General features: G+C 39.6%; 1 protein-coding gene across 11 annotated transcripts in view; it reads left to right on the top strand.

Moving 5' to 3' along the window:
* The window catches only part of ppp1r12a (protein phosphatase 1, regulatory subunit 12A), a 67,210-nt gene that overhangs the window by 36,956 nt on the left and 8,567 nt on the right, over positions 1–21,687 (top strand). For 2 of the 11 annotated variants that reach the window (XM_042510952.1, XM_042510953.1), the window contains exons 4-26: positions 1,956–2,115; positions 2,804–2,948; positions 3,038–3,112; positions 3,403–3,494; positions 3,705–3,862; positions 4,928–5,049; positions 6,808–6,915; positions 7,530–7,754; positions 8,382–8,473; positions 8,778–8,891; positions 10,345–10,497; positions 12,347–12,517; positions 12,869–13,039; positions 15,651–15,741; positions 16,091–16,270; positions 16,357–16,531; positions 18,227–18,348; positions 18,527–18,592; positions 20,404–20,420; positions 20,519–20,633; positions 21,140–21,244; positions 21,336–21,383; positions 21,571–21,604. In XM_042510952.1, the coding sequence (XP_042366886.1) occupies positions 1,956–2,115; positions 2,804–2,948; positions 3,038–3,112; positions 3,403–3,494; positions 3,705–3,862; positions 4,928–5,049; positions 6,808–6,915; positions 7,530–7,754; positions 8,382–8,473; positions 8,778–8,891; positions 10,345–10,497; positions 12,347–12,517; positions 12,869–13,039; positions 15,651–15,741; positions 16,091–16,270; positions 16,357–16,531; positions 18,227–18,348; positions 18,527–18,592; positions 20,404–20,420; positions 20,519–20,633; positions 21,140–21,244; positions 21,336–21,383; positions 21,571–21,604 (2,739 nt within the window). The remainder of the gene's footprint in view (positions 1–1,955; positions 2,116–2,803; positions 2,949–3,037; positions 3,113–3,402; positions 3,495–3,704; positions 3,863–4,927; positions 5,050–6,807; positions 6,916–7,529; positions 7,755–8,381; positions 8,474–8,777; positions 8,892–10,344; positions 10,498–12,346; positions 12,518–12,868; positions 13,040–15,650; positions 15,742–16,090; positions 16,271–16,356; positions 16,532–18,226; positions 18,349–18,526; positions 18,593–20,403; positions 20,421–20,518; positions 20,634–21,139; positions 21,245–21,335; positions 21,384–21,570; positions 21,605–21,687) is intronic. The other 9 variants (XM_042510950.1, XM_042510948.1, XM_042510958.1 and 6 more) reach the window with 7 other exon arrangements.

The raw sequence follows: 21,687 nt of genomic DNA, 5'->3' as shown, positions 1-21,687 counted from the left end.
AATTACACTGTTATTTCAGACAGCGTAACTGAAAAAGTGAACCGTTAGGTGCAGGTACCGTATTCTAGGTTCTGGTATCAGTTTAAATGTGAAAGGTACCCAACCTTAGTCTTTAATTTTACATTGTGACCACACTTCTCACTTATTATCTCATTGTAATATTATAAAACGATATCACAGTTCAGCTGAAATTATACTGACCATTTTTGATTTTTCCCCTTTTTTTAAGTTAAAAACAAAAGAATGGCAAATATTTTGGCGGCTGTTACTAAATCACTTCTTCACTGACAATCAAACTATAGTGAGACACTGGTCGAGTTCCTGTCCCAAAGTCACTTTTTTTAAAATGTTTGAAATGAAACGCGAAATTCAGTCAAACCATAGACTCAACAAAAAGTCACCTGCTTGCCATTTTAGTTTTGCTTTCTCAGACTTGAGCCCAGAAACAGAAAACAAGCCAGGATATTCCTGTTATCTTGCATTAGCCAATTAGCAAAAAATTGAGGATGCAAAGCCTCTATGAATTTGTTTAGGCATCAGGTGCCCTCTTCTTACTTAACAAACCTCCTTGTGTTTCTCTCCAGCTAGCAATATAAATTTTGGGGGTAAAGTTAGACTCTTCCTCTGCCTGCCCTTTTTCTTAAGCCATACTTTGAGACACAGATGTCCTCTTTCATTGGTTTAAAAGCTCGAGGCGATCTTCAAGCTTTCTCGAGTGTCAGGAAATGAGTGATGATGTATCCTTGGGAGAAGAACAAAAAACTATAAGATCAGCTGAAGTTTTGGCTCCTGCCCCAGAGCACTCCTCAGATCACTGTTTATGTAGTTCAACACAGTTAACACTCCGTCCACAAGTCAACTACTCAAGTCAACTGCATTTCAGACCGCCTCGTGATCCAACCAGGTGTCAACAAGACAATACAGGCCTGTTTTCACTGTGTCTGCGTTCAGCTTATTGCTTCGACATATTGACCCACTTAACTGGCTGAGGCCTGTGTTTTTGCAGCCATTATTTCATTGACAAATTGACAGAATTTTGGCACAAAACTGTTAGCTAAAGCAGAGCAAGGGATTTAAAACACCCTTTAGTGTTTAGAGAAGCTGCCAGAATAATGTCATCTCTTTTTTGCCTTCACAGACCTTAAATGCAATGGATGACATTAATAAAAGCACAGAGGTGCCTTGTGCAACAGACTTGTCATAACTGTCATTGTTGCTGCATTATCATTAGGAATATGATTTTTTAATTTTTTTTAAAAAAAAAAAAGAAGTTTATAACCTGTAGTTTATGCACAAGAAAGACTAAGAAAGTATGGATGATTTAATATTCCATATCCCTGACTTAACCAAATCCGAAACTGAAATCTTCGTCTTTGTCTTGTTTTTCATCTTCATTTTGTCTGTGTTTATTGATGGTTTGCAAACCCACTTCAAATGTGCGCTGCCACCCTCCATGAAAGCAACCAGGCTTCTTATTATTGGCTCTCTATCGGAATAATGAATAAGACCATTCATTTCCCATTATCAACTAATAATTTATCAGCCTGATTTGTATCATGCATCCCTTATGTTCATAGAAGTGTTTAAATATTCAGAGATTTCTCTCATGGATATATATTGAAATATTAGATCAGATAGATTAGACAGAGTTTATTGGTCACCTCTGTGGAAATTTGTCTTTGGCTTCACTCAAACACAGCAAAGGTACATACAAACACATAACACACCATTAAAAACATAATAGACAAGATACAACAGTTTCTCTTTTATTTCTGTTCTCACTTCTGTAATCCATTGTCACAAACTTGCTCTTGATGTACACTTATTATAAATACCTTAATATGTTTGTGCCTCTACTCTCCGCGCTCAGTGTTACAGCTGGCAGCTTGATCCTAAGTAGAAAGTAATCCTTTAGTGCCACTCTGACGGTATCAATCTCCCCTGTTGCTCACCAGGAGTGGACATCGAGGCGGCCCGGAAAGAGGAGGAGCGGATCATGCTGAGGGACGCCCGGCAGTGGCTCAACAGTGGCCAGATCCAGGACACCCGGCACACCAAGTCTGGAGGGACGGCACTCCACGTAGCTGCTGCAAAAGGATACGCCGAGGTTTTAAAGTAAGCAGCAATCTTGATTTAACTGTATACTTTATGCCATTCTCTGCTGGGACAAAAATGTAACAGCCAGCTCATTTATTACTGGTTATTAAATAAATCCTTCCCAGTTTGTTACATTATATAAGCTCTATTTATAGTCTAGACCGCGTTGAGGCCAAGCATCATGTGTTTTCTTTGCTAATGCCAAACATATCTTGGTTTCTGCATCTTGTCAGTGCGTTGTTCCGACATTGTCTCTGTGGGCTGTTAATACAGCTCCACCGCTTGAGGAAACTGCAGCCACCTGTCCATCTGGTCTGGGAACATAGCCAGCACACTCTACTGCCATAGATAGCTCTGAGATCTCTGATGTTTAGCGCAGCTCCCATATACAAGAGGGAGATCTAAATGTTTTCCCCGTCATGACAGATTAATGAGCTGCAACATTAGAGTTCTAAAATTTGCAAACCTCATCCTGCCGTGGCTTAGGGATGACTAAGATTTTCAGATTATGTTTCCATTTGTTTAGAGGGTGTATCTCACAAATCTGACCCGGGGTTACAATGCTGACGCACTTCTAAAAGCCTAGACGCTGTCAGAAACTACGGAGATTAACTGACAGCATCAAAGCAGAAAAACACAGATTTGCTAATATTAAGAAAAACTGTTATTTTGTTTCCCTCCTCTCTCTCTCTTTGTTGTTGTTTAGGCTTTTAATCCAAGCAGGGTATGATGTAAATATTAAGGACTATGATGGCTGGACTCCTCTACATGCAGCAGCACACTGGGGCAAAGAGGAGGCGTGTAGGATACTGGTGGAGAATCTATGTGACATGGACCTCATTAATAAAATGGTGAGTAACTGGAACTATCATTTGTTCTGCCATTAAGTACTGTGCAATCTATATTTTAGATAACTTTTTATTTAATTTCTCTCCTTTAGGGCCAGACAGCTTTTGATGTAGCAGATGAAGATGTTCTGGGATATTTAGAAGAACTACAGAAGAAACAAAATCTGGTAAGTCAATGATGCAATTTTAGTAGTGGATCAATTCGAATTACTTCAATAATTCCTATAATTCTTCTATAAAAATATTGTAAAAGCCCGTGATTGTGTAAACTTGTATCATAGATTATGCATATATAGGAGAGGATAGAGTGCTATTTGTTCATGTACCACACACGCACGGGGAATTGTGTGAAATTGCATCTAACTCATTTTTACAAGATTCACTGCGTGTCCAAAATTGCATGCTTTGCTTTCCTTTTCCCTTTTAGAATTTCTGATTTCTGTTTTCTTCATTGCAGCTGATAGGTGACAAGAAAGACGTTAAGAAATCTCCTTTGATTGAAACAACAACCACTGGGGACAACAACCAATCACTGAAACCACTCAAGAGGTAAATAGCTTGATGATGAGAAAAAAAAAACAAAAAAAGAAAAGAGTCTGATGAATTAGTTTTAGGAATATCAAGCCAACTAAGCACTGACATAACTAATCGAACTTCTTGTTTGCTAAGAAAGTTTGATTCTCTGTCTTTGACTTCAAAATGCTGCTCTGCACTGAAGGTGCACTTCTGAACTGATGGTGTTAAATTTGTGTGCTGCAGCAAAGAAACGCTGCTTCTGGAGCCAGAAAAGAGCGCCCCACGCATCGAGACCTTAGAACCGGAGAAGGTGGATGAAGGAGAGGAGGGCAAGAAAGACGAATCAAGCTGCTCCAGTGAGGAAGAGGACGACGAAGATTCAGAGTCAGAGACTGAAGCAGGTACGTGCGTGTTTAAGAGAGAGAGAGAGAGATTTATTTTAGACTTTGGTAAATCAGGTCCAAAAATTAAGTATCAGTTAAATCACTCACATAAAATGTTATTGAGCTTTGTGCCACCACATAAAATCTTTCTTTTCTATAATGCATGTTTATTCTTCACTGCAGGGCTGCAACTAACAGTTATTTTAATGATTATGTCCCATTGTGCCCATCTTAGTTCCTAAAAGTTGACGGTTATGTCTTTAAATGTCCTGTTTTGTCAGTCCATAACCCAAAAATATTCAGTGTATTATGATATAAAACGCAGAAAAGCAGGAAAACTTCATCAGAGGTTGCGTTATTCCTACTGGTTGTTTCAAAATGTATTGTTACCAGTCAGTTTAAATTTTAATGATAATACGACATTTAATAACATTTAACTAATAATCGTCTGTTGCTGCTGATCGACGTTGCACTGAAGGAAAGTCTTAATGAGCTGCTCCCCTCCTGCTCTCTCTGCCAGTTAGCTTGAGCTAACACAGCACAACATGATCTCATCCCAACACGTCATATTTTGCCACTTTGTGAGGAGCTCTGCAGCAGTGGTTAATATCTGACACAGAGCCAGTTAAATTCTGTCCTTAAATGTGTTTATAATCGTTATTGATGGAAATAACCTAACTGTGATGGTGGACTAGACAACAAGGTCACGCATGTGAGATCAAAAACAAGACAAGACTAGACAATAACTAATAATATTTTCACACCCACAACTGGACAGGGGCATGACATTGTTGAAGTTTGGTAGATTGCCCTCAGCGTTCTTATCTGTCAAAATAACAGATGGCTTTCAGATTTTCAAATACGTGTTCAAAAAAATACAGTGACAGAAAATATTAGGTAAACGCAACCTCTGATCTCCATAATTGAGAGTCTGTAAACAGCAATTTCTGCCATTTTTGCATTAAGAATTACTTTAATGATTAATTAATAATCAAAATAGTTGCTGTTTCTGTTGATGGACTTATTGTTGCAGCTCAAAAAGACCCCCAAAATTCTTATACTTTTTCTTTTTGACCTCTCCAGACAAAACCAAGCCTGCAGCATCGGTGAGCAACAGCACGACGCCCGCCCCGACCAGCATCACCGTGTCACCTCCAACTAGCCCAACCAACCAGGTGACAACCCCCTCTTCACCAGTAAAGAAGGTGCGACCTGGTGGACCAGTTATTTATCATCCTACCCAGCGCACACAGCTGCCACAGTAACAAAAAGACACAGATTTCACTCAAATTAGCAGCTGATTAGTTATGAAAGGCCTTGGAGGAAATGAAATTCTTCAGCACAGCTGTGATGTGAACCCTCCAAACACTTCAAGTGGTGACTGCACCTCCTCTGAAACATCAGTTTTGCTCTACTGAGACATGTTGATGCCTCGTTCTTTACACAAATTTACCATCTATTGAGTTGTTCTCCCCCCTGAACACCAACCTAATTTCACAGCCGGCTGATACCGGGGGTTTACATAAATGCAGTTCGTACTCCAGGCCGTCACAGAAATAGTCGTCCCTGCTTGTGATTTGTGCTCTTCATGTTGCAGCACAATGAGCGCACACAGCCAGCAAATGTCAATGACGTTTTACGACTGATTGTCGCGGGCGTTTAACAAACATGGCAACGGGCTGCACAGTGGGGATGATTGGTGGTCGATTCTGGATGATGTTAACAGTTTACTATAAGACTGTTTGGAAACCTGGAGGCTAGAGTGCACCAAGCAGTGGATCTGATTGGCTGTTAGAAATAAAACCAAAGCTCACATGGCAGTGCTTCCCACTTTTGAGTCTGCTGCCCTCTGCTGGAAAAAGGAGGCCAAGCATTTAACTAAAGAGAAACTGCTTCCTTCAGTCCACTGGTTTAAAACCACACTTATATTTAACCCTTTGAAACTTGGGAAATTAGCCTAATTTTTTTTTTTTAAAATGTGGGAAGAAAGAATTGATCAATGCAAAAATTAGCAATAAACTATTATTGTCTTTTTTCTATGTTTTTTGAACAAAGAGATCAAATCAATATGCTTCAAAGGTTTAAATACTTGTGAAAGGCATCTGAATGCAATAGTGATAGAAAAGTGATCTTGACCCAGGCTTCAAAGGCTTAATTGTTGGGATTTTTTTTAGGTGTTTTCTGTTGCCAGAGTTGACCTGGTATATATTAAGAATAGAAAAAATCATTTAAATCGATAGATAAAAGTCCCAAAGCTCATACCATTAAGTCAAAACAAGCTACACTCCGGGCATTTGTGCACCATCTATCTATGTCCACTAAAAGTGCTTGTTACTGACAACATGGTGGCTAAATTTCTGCATGTTTTGCCGCTGCCAGCTGTAGCACTTTGGCTCAAAACTATAAAAACTTGTTATGCGATTAGTCACTTAGACAGAAAAAAATGTGAAAAAGTGATCCAGGTTGAAAAGTACTGAATTTACCCTTAAGATAATATGGTACCTTACAATGCGCTGTCACTCTGAATGCGCAGCCTTTAGTTCTGCATCAGTGGCCACCAATCCAAGACTTCCTAAATGTTTCTTTCTGCTTCTTTTCTTGCAATGATGTCCTTGTTTCAGTCCCTCTTTGAAGCCTAGTGCTCACACATCACAATGTCTTCTGTCTTAACAAAGAGTGAGCAAAACATTAACAACGTCCAGTTTTGACACTACCAAATGTTTGTTGGATCTGTCACTTATTCCAACTGAGAACAACAGCGGTAGTCCCCCCTGGTTTGGCAGTAAGCATTGTGTGGTGTGACTAGGCCTAAAAAAAAAAATCTGTCCTTGCCATAAAGTGTGTTTCTTTTGCTGCTGCTTCTGTCTTATTCTGGCTTTTCTCTGTCTCAACCTCCTCCCTGCCCTCCCTGCCTCCCTCTGTGCATCTTTTTCATCCTGGCCTCTTGTCTTGGTTGGCTTTAGTTTGAATGTATTACTCCCCTCATGCCTGTGGCGGAGCCAGGCTGTCCTGCATTGTGGCGTCAAGGCTTGCGCAAAACTGGCATTTCTCTAGTGCCCAAAAAACCTATGGTGAGGCATTGGTGTGCACCAGAGTTGTTCTCTCATCCTACATGCACCTGTGCACTGAAAAGTACTTAACACCCCTTCCCTAACCATCCTGGCCCGACCCAGGTGATGCTGATCAAAATTTCCTAATGCTGACTTTCACTCATCAACCCTAAGTGGTGTTTTTCACTTGTAATCAACAAACGCACTGTCCTGGTCGTGCTTTCACCGTGTGTCTGTGTGGCTTCTGTGTTTTGTTTAGTTGGTTGTCGTCTTCTGATAGTTTGTTTTGAAAATGGACAAACTTTAAAATCATCAATTGAACCCTTAAAATCCCAAACTGTTGTACAGAAGTGTTACATAATTGTTTGTGAGAATAGCATTCACTCTGGAATAAGTTTTAGCCCAGTAGGTGTGGATGTGGTTGTACCTCTTAACTGGCATGCCCTTCCTTAAAAATGTCCTCTAATGGTTTCATCATTCAAACATTGAAACTGCAGCCCCTGGAGATTAATCCCAACTGTTTTTGACATGATTGACTTTTGTGTTACTCACCCAGATTACTAAAAACTCTCTTTTAATATACTTTTAAATGTTTAACATTTCACATTAAAATGATGCCTCTTCCTCCCTCTCAGGCCGCTCAGCCTGCCGGAAAGGTGTCGACTAAAGTGGAGGAGGAGAGGAAGGACGAGTCTCCGGCGTCGTGGCGGCTGGGTTTGAGGAAGACGGGCAGCTATGGGGCACTGGCCGAGATCACAGCCACCAAGGAGGCTCAGAGGGAGAAGGACACGACCGGGGTGATGCGCTCAGCGTCCAGCCCTCGTCTCTCTTCGTCTCTGGACAACAAAGACAAAGAGAAGGTGACCTATAGTATAAAATATAGTCATTTTCTTATTTTCTTTTAGCCATATAATGAGCTCCTTCTTATGGAGTTCCCATTTACCAACTTAATACAGATTTTATGCACATATTTGAAAATATTCAAATCATATAAAGTACGGCTTGATGCTATCGTGCTATACCAGCATAAAAGCACAAACCCAAAACCGCGAGATCTTGCAAGCTTGCAAGTAGGTAAGCTAACGTTAGTGCAACACAAACTATACGCTAGTCCTGCCTTTCAGTACACCAGGTAACATTAAAAAACACAAATGATGATGCATGATTGTCCGATTTGAGTTAAAGTTTTTTAGCTTGAGGCGCTCTTGGCACTTGTGCAAAGCCCAAAGCACATAAAGCGGAAAAATGTGAGGCACTAAGCAACATAAAAGCAGTGAGCAAAAGGCTTTTCTCTCATTGAAAACGATGAAAAAGCCACAACAGGCTGCTAGAAAGAGCTCTGTATGAAGGGGCCTTATAGGGGCTAAGATCCCATAGTTTTTAATAGCAAATAAAATTTTAATTAATTTTGTACTGATGTTTAAGAAATCTTCCATAAATGCTCACTAACAGAAGAGACCACCCTTTTTCTGTTCCTCTGTCTACAGGAAAAGGACAAAGGAACTCGGCTTGCATACGTGGCCCCCACTATCCCCAGGAGACTGGCCAGTACTTCAGACATTGACGAGAAGGAAAACAGGTGAAACCCGGGAGCCCAAGTGGCTCTTGTGCAAACATGCATTGGCACAAGCGGCTCCTGCTGCCTACTGCTGTGTGTTGCAGGCGAAAAAAGGCCTCAATGCTCTGCATGGTGTGTGGCCCTAAGCGACTGCTTTTGGTCAGGATGTTCTGTTGTGCAGCAACAGATTTGGTAGATTTATGAAAGTTTAGATTTCATAGTTGGTAGAATCAGGTTTAAAGGGGGATACTTTTTATGAACATATATCTATGTCAGTGTCTGTTTGGGGAAGCTTGAGGTACTATTGTAGCTTGTGGTTCTCCAGGGACTCTACCGCTCTGATACGTAGTGGCTCATACACCCGGCGACGCTGGGACGACGACCTGAAGAACAGCGAAGGAAGCGCATCCACCAACCGAACCCCCAGCTACCAGCGCAGGTTAGCCTCTGCTGCGACACGAGTCTCTGCCAAACCTCCATCCCTCATCTCATCATCAGATCTCTGCTCCATCTGATATGATGTTTCTTTATCCATTATGAGGTTGTAGACACTGTCTAGAAAGCACTGATAGCTGTTTAGCAATCATCTACTGTACATTTGCTTGGATTATGTCATCAGAGATACATGCTTCCATGCACAGCAGCAGCTACTGAGAGAGTCATGCCAATGCTTTTCTCTATCACTGCCACAAGAGTCTGTTGCATGACTGTACCTGTCCTGTCAGGTTGCTGTGCCACTGAGTTTGAAATGCGTTGCTCTGACATTTTAACAAGCCTATATACCTGTCAGATTAAATTCCCAGGGTTGTTTGTGGCACAAAACCTAGACATGGACGTATGCTGCATGCATGTCATATGGGAAAAATGTGCAGACTGCTTTAAGAATTTGTTTATCTTAAGAAAAACTGATCTCTAAATTACACAGTGTGTGTTGACTGGGCAAGGTGATCTCAATCATCACAAATCTGCATTTAAAAGAAAAAAAATGTTCTTCACGGCAAATGCGATTTAAAGGGAGACACCTTGGGTTAATAACAAAACAAATTAATTTAAAAAAACAAATAACAAACAAAACACATTTTGCCATGTTCTTAGGAGTAAAAGTCCTATAAATCTGGCTATAAATGATATTACCAACCCCTCAGTTAAAACTTTCAGAATTAAGATAGAAATAACCTGGAGAATTTGGTGAAAAATCCTACTTAAATGCAGACTCCTGTTTTTTTCAGCAAATTCCTTACATTTCATGATTTTAGGAATAAAATGCTATATAAATTTGGCTGAATGATATATGAACAAACCTCATTTAAAAACATTCATAATGTAGACAGGAATTAAATTGTAAAATTTGGTAAATATAAGTGGTACTGATCTCAGAGGAAAAAACATTTTGAGAAAATTCCATACGTTTTTAGACCAAAAATGAAACACAACAAGTGTTTTGGATAAAAATTAGAGCTAATAGATATGACCGTAACCTTCCTTAGTTAATTACTTACATTCGACAGTTATTTTTTGTACTAAAAGTTTTCTAAAATGTGAAATGTCTTAAATGATAAATAAATGAGGCTTTATCTAATTAAATATGAGCTTTTTGCATAAATTTCCACAACAGAAGTCTAAACTTAACACCTAAATGTTTATTATGAAAGCCCAAAAGCTCAAAAGTGACCAGTGCATTAAAATTCGGGTGTCTCGCCCGAACTCGTAAACGCCTCTCTGTTGTTGCTTTGAATCGTCCAGTCAACATTTAACCCCATATGACATGAATGCACCAATAGTTTGTCAAAGCTTTATAGTCTGAAATATGTATGTTTCTTGTACTATATCTGTGTGTGTGCGCCTTCACCGCTAACATGCCTCTCTCGCCCACCCGCCTGCCAACACGCCAGCACGTCCCACACGCTAGCACTAGGGCGGAGCGGCAGCACGCGGGACGTGCCAGCCAAGTCTTCGTCCACCTCCAGCTTGGACCCTAACACCTGTAATACTAAACCCTGGCAGCCACCCACCTCCCACTACCAGTCTTACAGCATTTACCGCAGGTACACCAGCCTCCCCCCAGAGGCACCACCGTCTCCACACCCACCTGTCCTCTCTGACTGTGTGTCCCTGCTCTGCTCAAGTGCCGACATGTGTACTGTGTTACTCTGGTTCCATTGAATGTCCGAATGAGTACCGGAAATGACGATTTAACTTTCAGAACCGTCCTGTTGATGAAGGCAGATGAAAGTTATCACTTAATCCAAAGTAAAGATTTAAATGTATTCCAAACCCGTCCAGTTAATGCAGTAGAGCTGCAATGATAACTCCATTAATGGACTCGTCGACTGACGAAAAGTTGTTTGACAGATATTTTTATAATGGAATAATTGTCATAGTCATTTGTTAAAACAAACATTTGCTGGTTTCATACTTATTTGATGTTTTTTTTTGTTATGTACATGACAACAAAGTGAATATCTTTGGATTTTTGGACTTCAAGGGTGTTAAATCATACCATTTAAAGACGTTACCTCGGGCTCTGGGAAATTACTCAGGGCAGGTTTCATGGTTTTAGGACATTTCATTTGCTAAACGCTTAATCAAGAAAATACTTATCAAATTGACTGATAATGAATATAATTATTAGCTGCAGCCAGAGCATTTCAGATTTTCCTTTTTATTGTAAAACTTGACTACTGATGCTCTCGAGTAGTACTCTGACATGGCTGTACTATCAATGAAAGTATGTTCGGCTTAATTTTTACTGAAACATCAATATTTAAAATCTCCTTTTTAAATCATTATTAGTCTTAGACAAAACTAACCATCTTAACCCTTCCTGGAATACACATTAGCTTTGCAAAAAACATACATCTCACAGTTAAAGCTATTTTTCACAAATTAACAGTGATATCACTGAAGTTTTTTGTTGAGCAATGAAGTTTCACTCATTTATTAAAGGAATACTTCTCCCCCCCAAAATGACCATTTATAAAGCCATTACTCATCCTGTGCTACGTTAAAAATTCAGAAAAGTTTTTCTTACATGTCTCTGGTGAACGAAGAATCCAAAAAGACAACAAACAACAGCAAAACTTTATCAAAACATCCTTTTAAAACTCTCACACAATTCACACAGTATCATCCAAGTTTCATTCATCCGGTCGAGTCTGGCTTTGAAGGGAGTATCAATAAATTTCACTTTTAGTTCAGTTTGGGAAGTACTGAGCATAGGACTGGATAAATGAGCTTTGGATCACACTGCACAAGTTGTGAGAGAGTTTGTAAACAAATGTTTTAATGTAGTTTTGCTGTTTTTAAATGTGGACCCCTATGACAGCAATTCATCATATATTTTCTTCACTTTTGAAAAACTCAGTGTGAGTAACTGAAATACAAATAGTCATTTGGAGAGTGGATTATTCCTCTCGGCCTATATGACATTGATCTGCCTTTTTGCTTATAGTATATACGAAGCTGTCTTTGCTAACAGCAAAAAGGAAAACCAAAATGCAGAATCATCATCATCAGACTGTCAAACAGTATTTCAAACCTCTGCAACACAAAGTTCTCTATAGGCCGTCGAACTGTGAAGGAAAAGGATATCCGTCTCCTGCCTGATGTTTAATGCATGAAAGCATCAGAATAAACAGGATGTTCTTGTCATAGAGAAAAAAGAGAGGGAAGGTGCAGTGTTAAAAATATATATTTTCCCTATCTGTTATCATATACAAAACTAATCTGTAGTTTCCCACTCATTTTCATTTCTTTTTCTTCTAATCTCATACACTGACAGTGTGGAAATATGATGTTAAAAGAGTGCTGATATCACATAGATCTATAGGTATCTCGTTCTAGGTCACTGATGATTCATTTTTTGTTTTTTATTTCTGACATTTTGTCTTCCAGCGGCTCTTTTGGCAGAAGACACGAGGACTTGAGTTCCTCGACCACCTCCTCCTCGTCCTCCACGACCACCACCACCTCCTCATCTGTTACCTCGCCCACAGGCCATCGCGGCCTGCTCTCCAGCCTGGGCTCCTCCTCCACCCGCACTGGCTCCACCAGTCTCACCAGCAGGTACGTGAACAGGACTGCAATCAGCCACACGTGAAAATAACGTCACATTTAGATGGTAGACTAGTTTTGTAACTCTGACGCTTTTTTCATATAACGATTTCTGAAAAGTTGAAACACATTCCTGGGGTAGTTTATCCATATTGTGAGCTGAAGAGGAATGTGCAGCCAAAAAATGCATAGAAATAATCCTTATAGTGTATTTTATGGGAATGCTACAATGTCTGACCTCGATAATGTCTGCCAGCAGACATGTGGCTTCACTTAAAAGCCCTCTACACACATTTCAGTTTCATAATGAAAACAGTTGAAATGAAATCCAAGTTTCTCTCTGAAACACTGGTGTGTAAACAGGTACTGGTCAGAGGAGAGTGCAGAGAGGGAAAAGGAGAAGGAGAAGGAGTCTGCTGCGGTCATCCCTACTATAAACACTGGCTCCACTACGACCACCACATCGACCACTACCACCACCGCCATATCTACCACTACCACCACCGGCACCGTCACTGGCTCTGAACGACGCAGGTAACACAAACACGCACACCTCCTGCCTTTAACTCATCATGCATGTACGTTCTTATATGCGAATAAGTGTCTATTTGGCGGACTTGTTCAACTGTGGAAACACACATTGCATACTTTTTACTTTATACTTTAGTAGGTACCGCGGCTGTCTCTGCAAAGTATGTACTGTTGCATGCAGTATGCACACAATCAGGACATATTAATTCTTTTTAACACTGAGCTCTGAACTTTGACCCTCTTTCTCATATTTCCATTACCAAGGAGATTGTCAGAGACCAGGAGTTACTTTACAGTGTTTAACTTTTAAGTTATAACTGCATACATTTTGCATTCTATCATTTATATCCATTAAATTAGCCTACAGGTGCATTTCTACTATCATTTTTATTTTTATTTTTTTTGTTGTTGGTTATCTCTTAGTTATTTTGGTCCCTTAAACAGTTTATATTGTTAATAAGGATTGTGGGTAAGAATAGCCAGAAAAGCGTGCTGGCTTGCATACTGCAAAATCAGATGTAGAGGAACATCCTGGAATTTTTGGCATACTGCATTTGACATATTGTGTATCTTTTTTTTGCACCATCATATAGTATGGTAGTATGAGTATTGGAACACACACACAGTCTCCATCTTTCAGGCTAACATCCACCTTTTTAAAAAGGTCAGCATTACGATATTTGCACATTTCCATTTGGGTAAATCTGATCTGAATGTGTGTTCAATTTATGTTTTTATTTTCCGATGCAGGTTTGTTATTAGATGGTAAATTGTCAGCTTATTGTTACTAGACTTAGATTGTTTTGTTTGTTCATGTACAATTTGTAGTTCAGATTTTGTTTAGTCTGGGATTTTGTTTGGGACTTTCAGCATCCCATAGCATTTTATTTTTCCTGGCATGAGTTAAAATCTCTGGGGAAAAGAAGAACACTTAAATAATCTCATTTTACTTACTGTATTTACATTCTATATTTGTTTATGTATATTAAATTTTCAGCATTAGCTAGCTCTGATCTTGGAACAAAAACATTTACTGTAAGCAGCTTCATGAAATTTTGGCATCAACCTTAAAAGCTCCCATCAGTCAAACAGTAATCCGGATGCATTTCCTCTGTTTGAGAACGGGGTGTGTGATCATCTGTACACACAGTGAGGAGGGGAGGAGGGAGCTCGTTTGTGTGAGAGTGTCGCAGAAAGCATGTGTTTGCACGTGTGTCTGAGTGGGGTCGAGTGCGTGTCTTCCTGTTGCGGTGCTGAAATAAGCCACCTGTCACTGTGGGAGTGGGGAAGGGGCAGCTTTAGAGCCTCCGCTGCTCCAGCGACTTTTCCTTATAAGGAAGGTGGGCAGAAGCTGCACATTTTCCTCAAGGCCAAAACTCCACCTAATGCACTGAATGAGTTCATGCTGCTGTGTGGCCAACAGAGGCACAACGAGAGAAAGTGCTGGAATAACTCACTGTTTTATTTCTTTGTTCAGCCTGATAAAGTTAGAGCAAAAGTTTAAACAAAAACATTTGGATCCTGTTTAACCACAGTCACTTATAGTAGGTTTTAGGGTTGTTTTTTTTAAGTGTTATTTTAGGAAACTCAAACATTTTCCAGGAATATCCTGCTTCAAATTAGGGATGACCAATTTCCCTGTTGTTAGAGGAAATTCAAGAATAGACTGGTTGACTAGTCGGAAAGCAGGAAGACATACATAAAACAGTCAAAGTTGAGCACAATTTAACCATGTGAAACCTGAGCAAATTTACGTAATTTATATTGAAAAGATTGGAAGAACACAACTAGCAACGTAAGCAGAAATGATCCAAAATTTAGCAAGAAATTGGTAAAAAGATACAAAATAAAACAATTATGAGATGCATTTTTTTAATTAAAATTTTGTTGATATATTTATTGTTATTTATTTACTGCATTTTATTTGTGTTATGTATGTATGTTATGTATTTGTGTATTTATTTGTATTTATGTAATTTGTTAATATCATTATTATTTTATTTAGTGATTTATTTTTTTATATATGTATATGGGTCATTTGATATGATGACTATAGCTGACATTGTTAAAGTGAAAAAGTTCAAAAAAATATTAATAAAAAAGATAATTATCAATATAAAAAAGAAGAAAAAACAATCAAAATCACAAACAAGTAAATTACCGGGGTAAAAGTGCTTAAAAGTGCTTAAAAATAATAATGTTCTGAAACATAATTTTAAAGATGTAACTATTATAATCATAAATAAAGCTTTCTGAAATTTTATCCCTTCACTTTAAAAAAAAAAAAAATTTTTTAGAAATCTACTAAATCTTGGCAATTTGCAGAGCATTTCTTACCAAGTTTCCTATTGCCTTTATCCCATGTGTTTGAAAAAGAAATCAAACTATTTTTCTCAATGGTTCAAAGGTTTAAATACTTGTGAAAGGTGTCTGAAAAGGAAAGTGATGTCGATCCAGGTTTCAGAGGGTTAATGTTAACTGACGCTGACAATTACAGACATATTTATGGGCAAGATTTTAACCAAACAATGCATCCTGACAGTTTCCCCATCTGAACAGTCATCTGATGATTAACGTGTTGTGTGTTTGTTTGTGTCTTTGTTGTGTACATTAGGTCATACCTGACGCCAGTGCGAGACGAGGAGTCGGAGTCCCAGAGGAAAGCTCGCTCCAGACAGGCTCGACAGTCGAGGAGGTCCACCCAGGTCAGTTAACCTGTATCACCCTGATGTGTTGGAAAGTAAAAGGACAGTCACTGCACATCATGGTGATCTGCAGGTGTCCCTTCTTTGCGTTCTGGTTTTATAGTCATAGACTGTTTAAATAAATGTTATTAACCTGGTTTAGACTGCAGTCTTTGTGTACATAAGCAGCACTTAAAGTCTGGACTTGAAGAAAGAGCTGATTGCTTTACAAGCTCACAAAGTAACAAAATTTATGACGATAAAAAGTGTAAAGCACAGATTAGATTATTGGCTTTTTAAGTGCAGAGCGTAAATAACATGGTTCTGTTCATAAAAACTAAAAATTGAATATGTTCCTCTCTTCTTCCAGGGTGTGACTCTGACTGACCTGCAAGAGGCCGAGAAAACAATCGGCCGGAGTCGTACCCCAAAGACCCGGGAAGAGGAGAAGGAGGAGAAAGAGAAGCAGGACAAGGAGAAGCAGGAGGAGAAGAAGGAGACGGAGACCAAGGAAGACGATTACCGGTCGAAGTACCGCAGCTACGAAGAGGTACATTTCTGCTTTCGGCTTTTGTAAAAACAACTTGAATGTTTGACTGTACCGTCCCTCTCACCTGTCTCCTGTCTCCCTACCAGCGCTACCGGCCTATGTCTTCCTCCTCTACCTCCGCCATTTCCGCGGTCAGCACTGCCTCCACCCCGTCCTACTCTAGCACCACATTGTCCTCCAGTTCCAGCTCCCTCAACAGGCCCAACAGTCTGACGGGGATCACCTCCTCCTATAGCCGTTCCTCTAGAGACACGGAAAAAGGTCGGTGCCGCTCCCTCCAAAAATACACCTCTCACATACAATCTGTTAATCCATTTGTTGTTGTTTTTTTTAAGATGGTAAACTTTTATAGCAAGTTTGTATGATAGATGTCTGTGTCTGTATGAAGTGCAATCAAACAGAACAATCACTTGAAGAACATAACATTTTAAAGCCTATAGTTTAAATTTCCCCCCTCTCTGTCCCCTCCCCCCTCACTTTTTTTTAATGTTTTATTGCAAGACAAAAGGCAGAACACCAGCAAAACTAATAAACACCAACATTATAACAACAACATGAAGTAAAAACAGTGAAACAGGTCAGTTATAAAACTTTTGACAAGGGTCGAGGATGTTAGTTTGACTACATGCATTAAAACGCTCTTCCCTCTGATGTAAAGCTACAGTGGCGCAGCATGTGGATGATGCTGGTATCTGTCTCTGCAAGTCCTCGTTCACATGGGCAAACCGCCACATGGTGATTGAGCGCACTGAGAAAGAAAGGGATCAGGTTGCGTTTCAAATTAAGTCACTCCTCTCTTAAATAAATCCACGAAGCATCCCTGGGAAATCAGTTTTTTTTTTTTCAACTGAAGGAAACACTGACCTCTTTTTTCTCCCATGACCATTTTTTTTTTTTATTTCCTCTGAACTCGAGCCAAGTCAAGTTGTTGTCCTGATTGTGTCAGGTTTAATCTGAACTTTTCCATTTTTTCTCTTTGAATTCTTGTCAGGATTACTGTCGCAGCTTCTGCTCACTGTTAATGTCAAAATAATAAAGGTCAAACTGTGCTCCGATGAAAAAATGACCAGAGGTCAAAAGCAGATGATTTAGAAATGTCCTAAAGTATCGGATGTTCTCATTTCACTGGAGTCACTGCTTTCGTTAACCCTTTGCAACCAGAGCAAATTGGTTTGATTTCTTAAAAAAACCTAAGAGTGAGCTGCAATTACAAGAAAATTACCCAAATTTATCAAAAAAAGAAAAACAAAAACACAGTAATAAATATATAGATTAAAGAATCATTTTAATAATTATAAATATAGTTTTCTGGATATATTTCACTATTCTTTGTATTATTTTCTAACAGTTCTCTTTCGCTCTATCTTTCAGTTTAAATGCATGTGCTACAGACATTTAAAAAGGACCTATTACGCGCATTTTTTTGGTTCTTGTATTGTGGGTTTCTACTAGAACATGTTAAAGCATTTTAACTGTCATTGCAGTCAGTCTACGACTGTGACGGAGAATGAGAAAAGTCTTTGATAAAAGCTTCTTAACACAATCGAACGTGTTCCAGCAGAAATATAATCAGAAATTGGGGAAAAAATGACCACATTAAGAAGTCTCACCCTAACCCTCACAAGCTGCGAAAAAAGGAGAAAAAAAACTGTTGGAAGAGTATTCAGAAAGGTCTGAAGCCTGAGATTTTAGCTCACAAAGATTACTTTCGCATACGTTTACCTCATCATCCTAAACTTTGGCCACTTTTAATGTGAACATACGACATTGTAGTACTAAATATATGACAGAAAATAAAGAAAAGAATAATAGGTCCCCTTTAAGAAAGAACAAAATTATACTCGATCTTATATTGTAGTCTGTAAGGTCTTTTTGTGTATCATTTCAGAAATTTGCAGCATTATCCTCCTTTGCATATGTGTCACTAACCTTTTGTAATTCCTCTCGATTGAACAGAAATGGACAAAAAGGAAGAGGAGAAGGAGGGAGAGGACAAGTCTCAGCCCCGCTCCATACGGGATCGCAGGCGGCCCCGCGAGAAGAGACGCTCCACCGGAGTCTCCTTCTGGACCCAAGATGTAAGATCACACAATGATAGAAAATTTTCTCTCAACATAGTCGGTATTCGTAGCACTCCTCGTGAGGGGCAGCAGGTTGTGGCTCTGACACCACCCGAATGTTCCTCTTTGATCATTTGGATCGCGAGAACTGCAAGTTGCGTGTGTAACCCTTTTATCTGTGCTTTTTTAATTCTAGGGTGATGAAAATGACCCTGATCAGCAGTCTGACTCAGAGGAGGGCAGCACCAAGGGGGAGACACAGGTAACTCAACACACACACACACACACACACACACACACACACACACACAGCAGAAAGTAGATAAAACTGACTTTTAATCAGGAGCCCTCCAGCATGACAGCCAAAATCAAGCCTATTGCTTTTCTTGTGTGGCGTGACTTCCGTTTGATTCTTGCCCCCTTCGCACTTATTCTCTATTCTGGTCCTTCCTCATGTCTCATCTCATAAAGTCAAGGCCGAGCAAGTCCAGCAGTCTTTGATATTCACTCTCTGCCTGCCCCGTACAGCTCTGATTTCCTCCCCGCCCACTTATCTTTCCTCCTCACCGTCTGCAGCCTTTGAATTTTTTATTATTCCCCCTCGTTTCCATCTTCTGGTGATTGTCTGGTTGCTGGGGTGACCTTGCGAACCAAGTGGTCTCAGTCGTAGATCAGTTTTTAAGTGTTTCAAAAACATGCAGACTTACAAAGGAAAGGAAGTCTGGGTCACTGGGGGAAAAAAACACATGAATAAGATAGGAGAGAGTTTTATCAATTTAAAATTGGGAGAAGAGTACAGTTTTTGAGAAAGAGGGTGAAGAAGTTTGAAGAAAATGAAAATTTTTGCTCAATTTCAGCTATATTTTGGGTTAAGTTGTAAAGTGGTAGCACACCGTGTATGACTGATTTTGTCCTAAATTTTCAGTTTTAGAGACTGCTGTGATGTCACAATCTGGACTATTATAGCTTAGGAACTTTTTAAGAACAAGACTGAACCCATGTGCAAAGTTTTGTTTATTTTCATGCATGAGAAGGCGGATTTCCTGGTAGTAGAAGTAGGGAGAAGGAGAAGAGGAAGCATTCATTCTCTTCATGGAAGACACAGCATGAGGCAGAAAAGAACAATGAAAAAACAATGTTATGGAAATATTGCCGGCTGGATGAACATCCTGTTTGAGGGAGTGTCTTTTGCAGCATGACAGCGAGAGCAGACAGCAGTCGTTTACTTGAGCACAATCAGCATCACTTTCAGCAGGACAGTAGAAAGGGTGGAGCAGCAGCAGAGCACTAAATAGGAAACAAGCAATTATCTCTGCAAGCTTACAGGAAAAGCTTTTGAGTCTCTTCTATTCCTGCATGGCACTCTAATTTAAAAGCATCAAAATGTTAAAAAATGTACAAGTAATGCAGATTTGGAAGAGATTCTAACTGTGAAAAGACTTTTCAAGGTTTACACGGCAAAATATTGAATCTTATTATGTAAAACCATCAAGACTCCAGCAACAAAACAAAAAACAAGACCATTGTGTCCATAATCTTTCGTCGTGCATTGAATTGCTGTTGATCTGATCAGTTGAACTGCATGTTGATCATTTTCCTCGAGGGCTTCAGGACTTCTTGACTCCGATTGTAGCATTATTGTTTCACCACCGCCCTCCATCCGACTCAGGAAGCCTACTGCAATTTTAAAATAGCTGGAAGCCCAACCCTCAACCTGTCCTCGCTATCTGATGTCTGGCCCCGTTCTCGGGTAGCTGCTGTGGAGCTACACAAAACACAGCGGGCCTCCAGACGCAGAAGCCTCGAGGCAGTTTACCGGCATGGCAGCTGTTTAGGAATAAATCTGCATGTATTTGTATGTTGTGCACGAGTGAGGAGGAGGCCGCTTGGAAAACAAGCGAAGTTCAGGTGCTGACCTGAACTTCGCGTCATGATAGACGTAAAGAAATAGAGGTTTAGTTTAATATGTGTCATTTGAAGAATAAAGTGAAGATTTCTCTGCTTTAATTTTCATTCAGTGCTTTTCTTTTTATCAACATTAACACTCGTTTTTATTTTTTTGCTTTCTTGCAGAGTGACAGATTGTCCAGGTAGGTTTTACCCTCTTCATATTATTGTGCTCTTTCTTATTATCCGACATCTGTTATTCATGTAGATTTTAAACGAACGCCTGTTATTGTTGTCGTAGGAATGAGAGCACTTCATCCATGGATCGTAATGACACTCTTAGCCGTGGCTATGGTGAGAGTCGGAGGACATACTCAAGCCGACTGGATAGAGACGACACCACTGACTATAAGAAGGTATGGACTGTATATGAAATATTTGGATTGGTTCTTGTTTTGATCATATTGTTTTTCAGTCAAATCTGTAGTCTTATTTCATTCTGTGACAACCTTGATGGACTCTAAGTTTAATTTTGACACTTGTAAACAGAAAACTGATTTTAACATCTGTAATGTATGGAAAATGCATTTTAAAAGACCATAATAGCAGAATAAATATATGGGAAACACACAAATTAAACTTTAGAGTCCATCAAGGTTGGTGTTATTTTTGTATTTAAAAAATGATTTAATTGGTCTGGTAGCCTTTGAGGCCTGTACAATTACAGAGAAAACACGGCCATAAATTTTCCTGTTTAAAGTGAAAACAGACATTAACTTTCTAATGATAAATTCAAACAAAAAAACTATTTCTACAAAAAAAAAATAATGGAAAAACAAACTTTTCTTTCAGATTCAGAGTGTAGTGGTGGTTTGGTCGTTACACTTGTTGACTTTTGGATATGTTTATCCGTCCTCTCCAGCTCTACGAGCAGATCTTAGCTGAGAACGAGAAGTTGAAGGCCCAGTTACGTGACACAGACCTGGAGCTGACAGACTTGAAGCTACAACTAGAGAAGGCCACGCAGGTAAGCTGAGCTCACACTGCTTCAGACGATCAATACTGACAAACGACGTGAATTTTCTAATGATTGATAACTTTTATTTGTCCCCTTGCAGAGGCAGGAACGCTATGCTGACCGATCACAGCTTGAGATGGAGAAAAGGGTAATGACAGTTTAATAACACAGCTCCTCCTTTGATCAGAAACACATGAACTTTACTGAATGATGTATAACTTCTGTCTCTCTGAAGTTTATCTCAAACTACTCAGAAGTCCTCTGTCTGTTATTTTTGATAAATCGGAGCTGCTGTAAACATGTTGGTAACACTCCCAATGGGTTTATGTCTAAAGGTAACAAGCAGGCCCCAATATCATCTGGGTGGTGGTATGATCTTAACCTGACTCTCTGTATCAGTCTACTCTCTGCTGCTGGCTGTCGTGTCACACATGTAGTCGGGGGTCAAAGGG

Source organism: Plectropomus leopardus, chromosome 22, assembly GCF_008729295.1.
Source record: "Plectropomus leopardus isolate mb chromosome 22, YSFRI_Pleo_2.0, whole genome shotgun sequence".
Classification (NCBI taxonomy): Eukaryota; Metazoa; Chordata; class Actinopteri; order Perciformes; family Serranidae; genus Plectropomus; species Plectropomus leopardus.
This window is presented reverse-complemented; position numbering and strand designations above follow the sequence as displayed.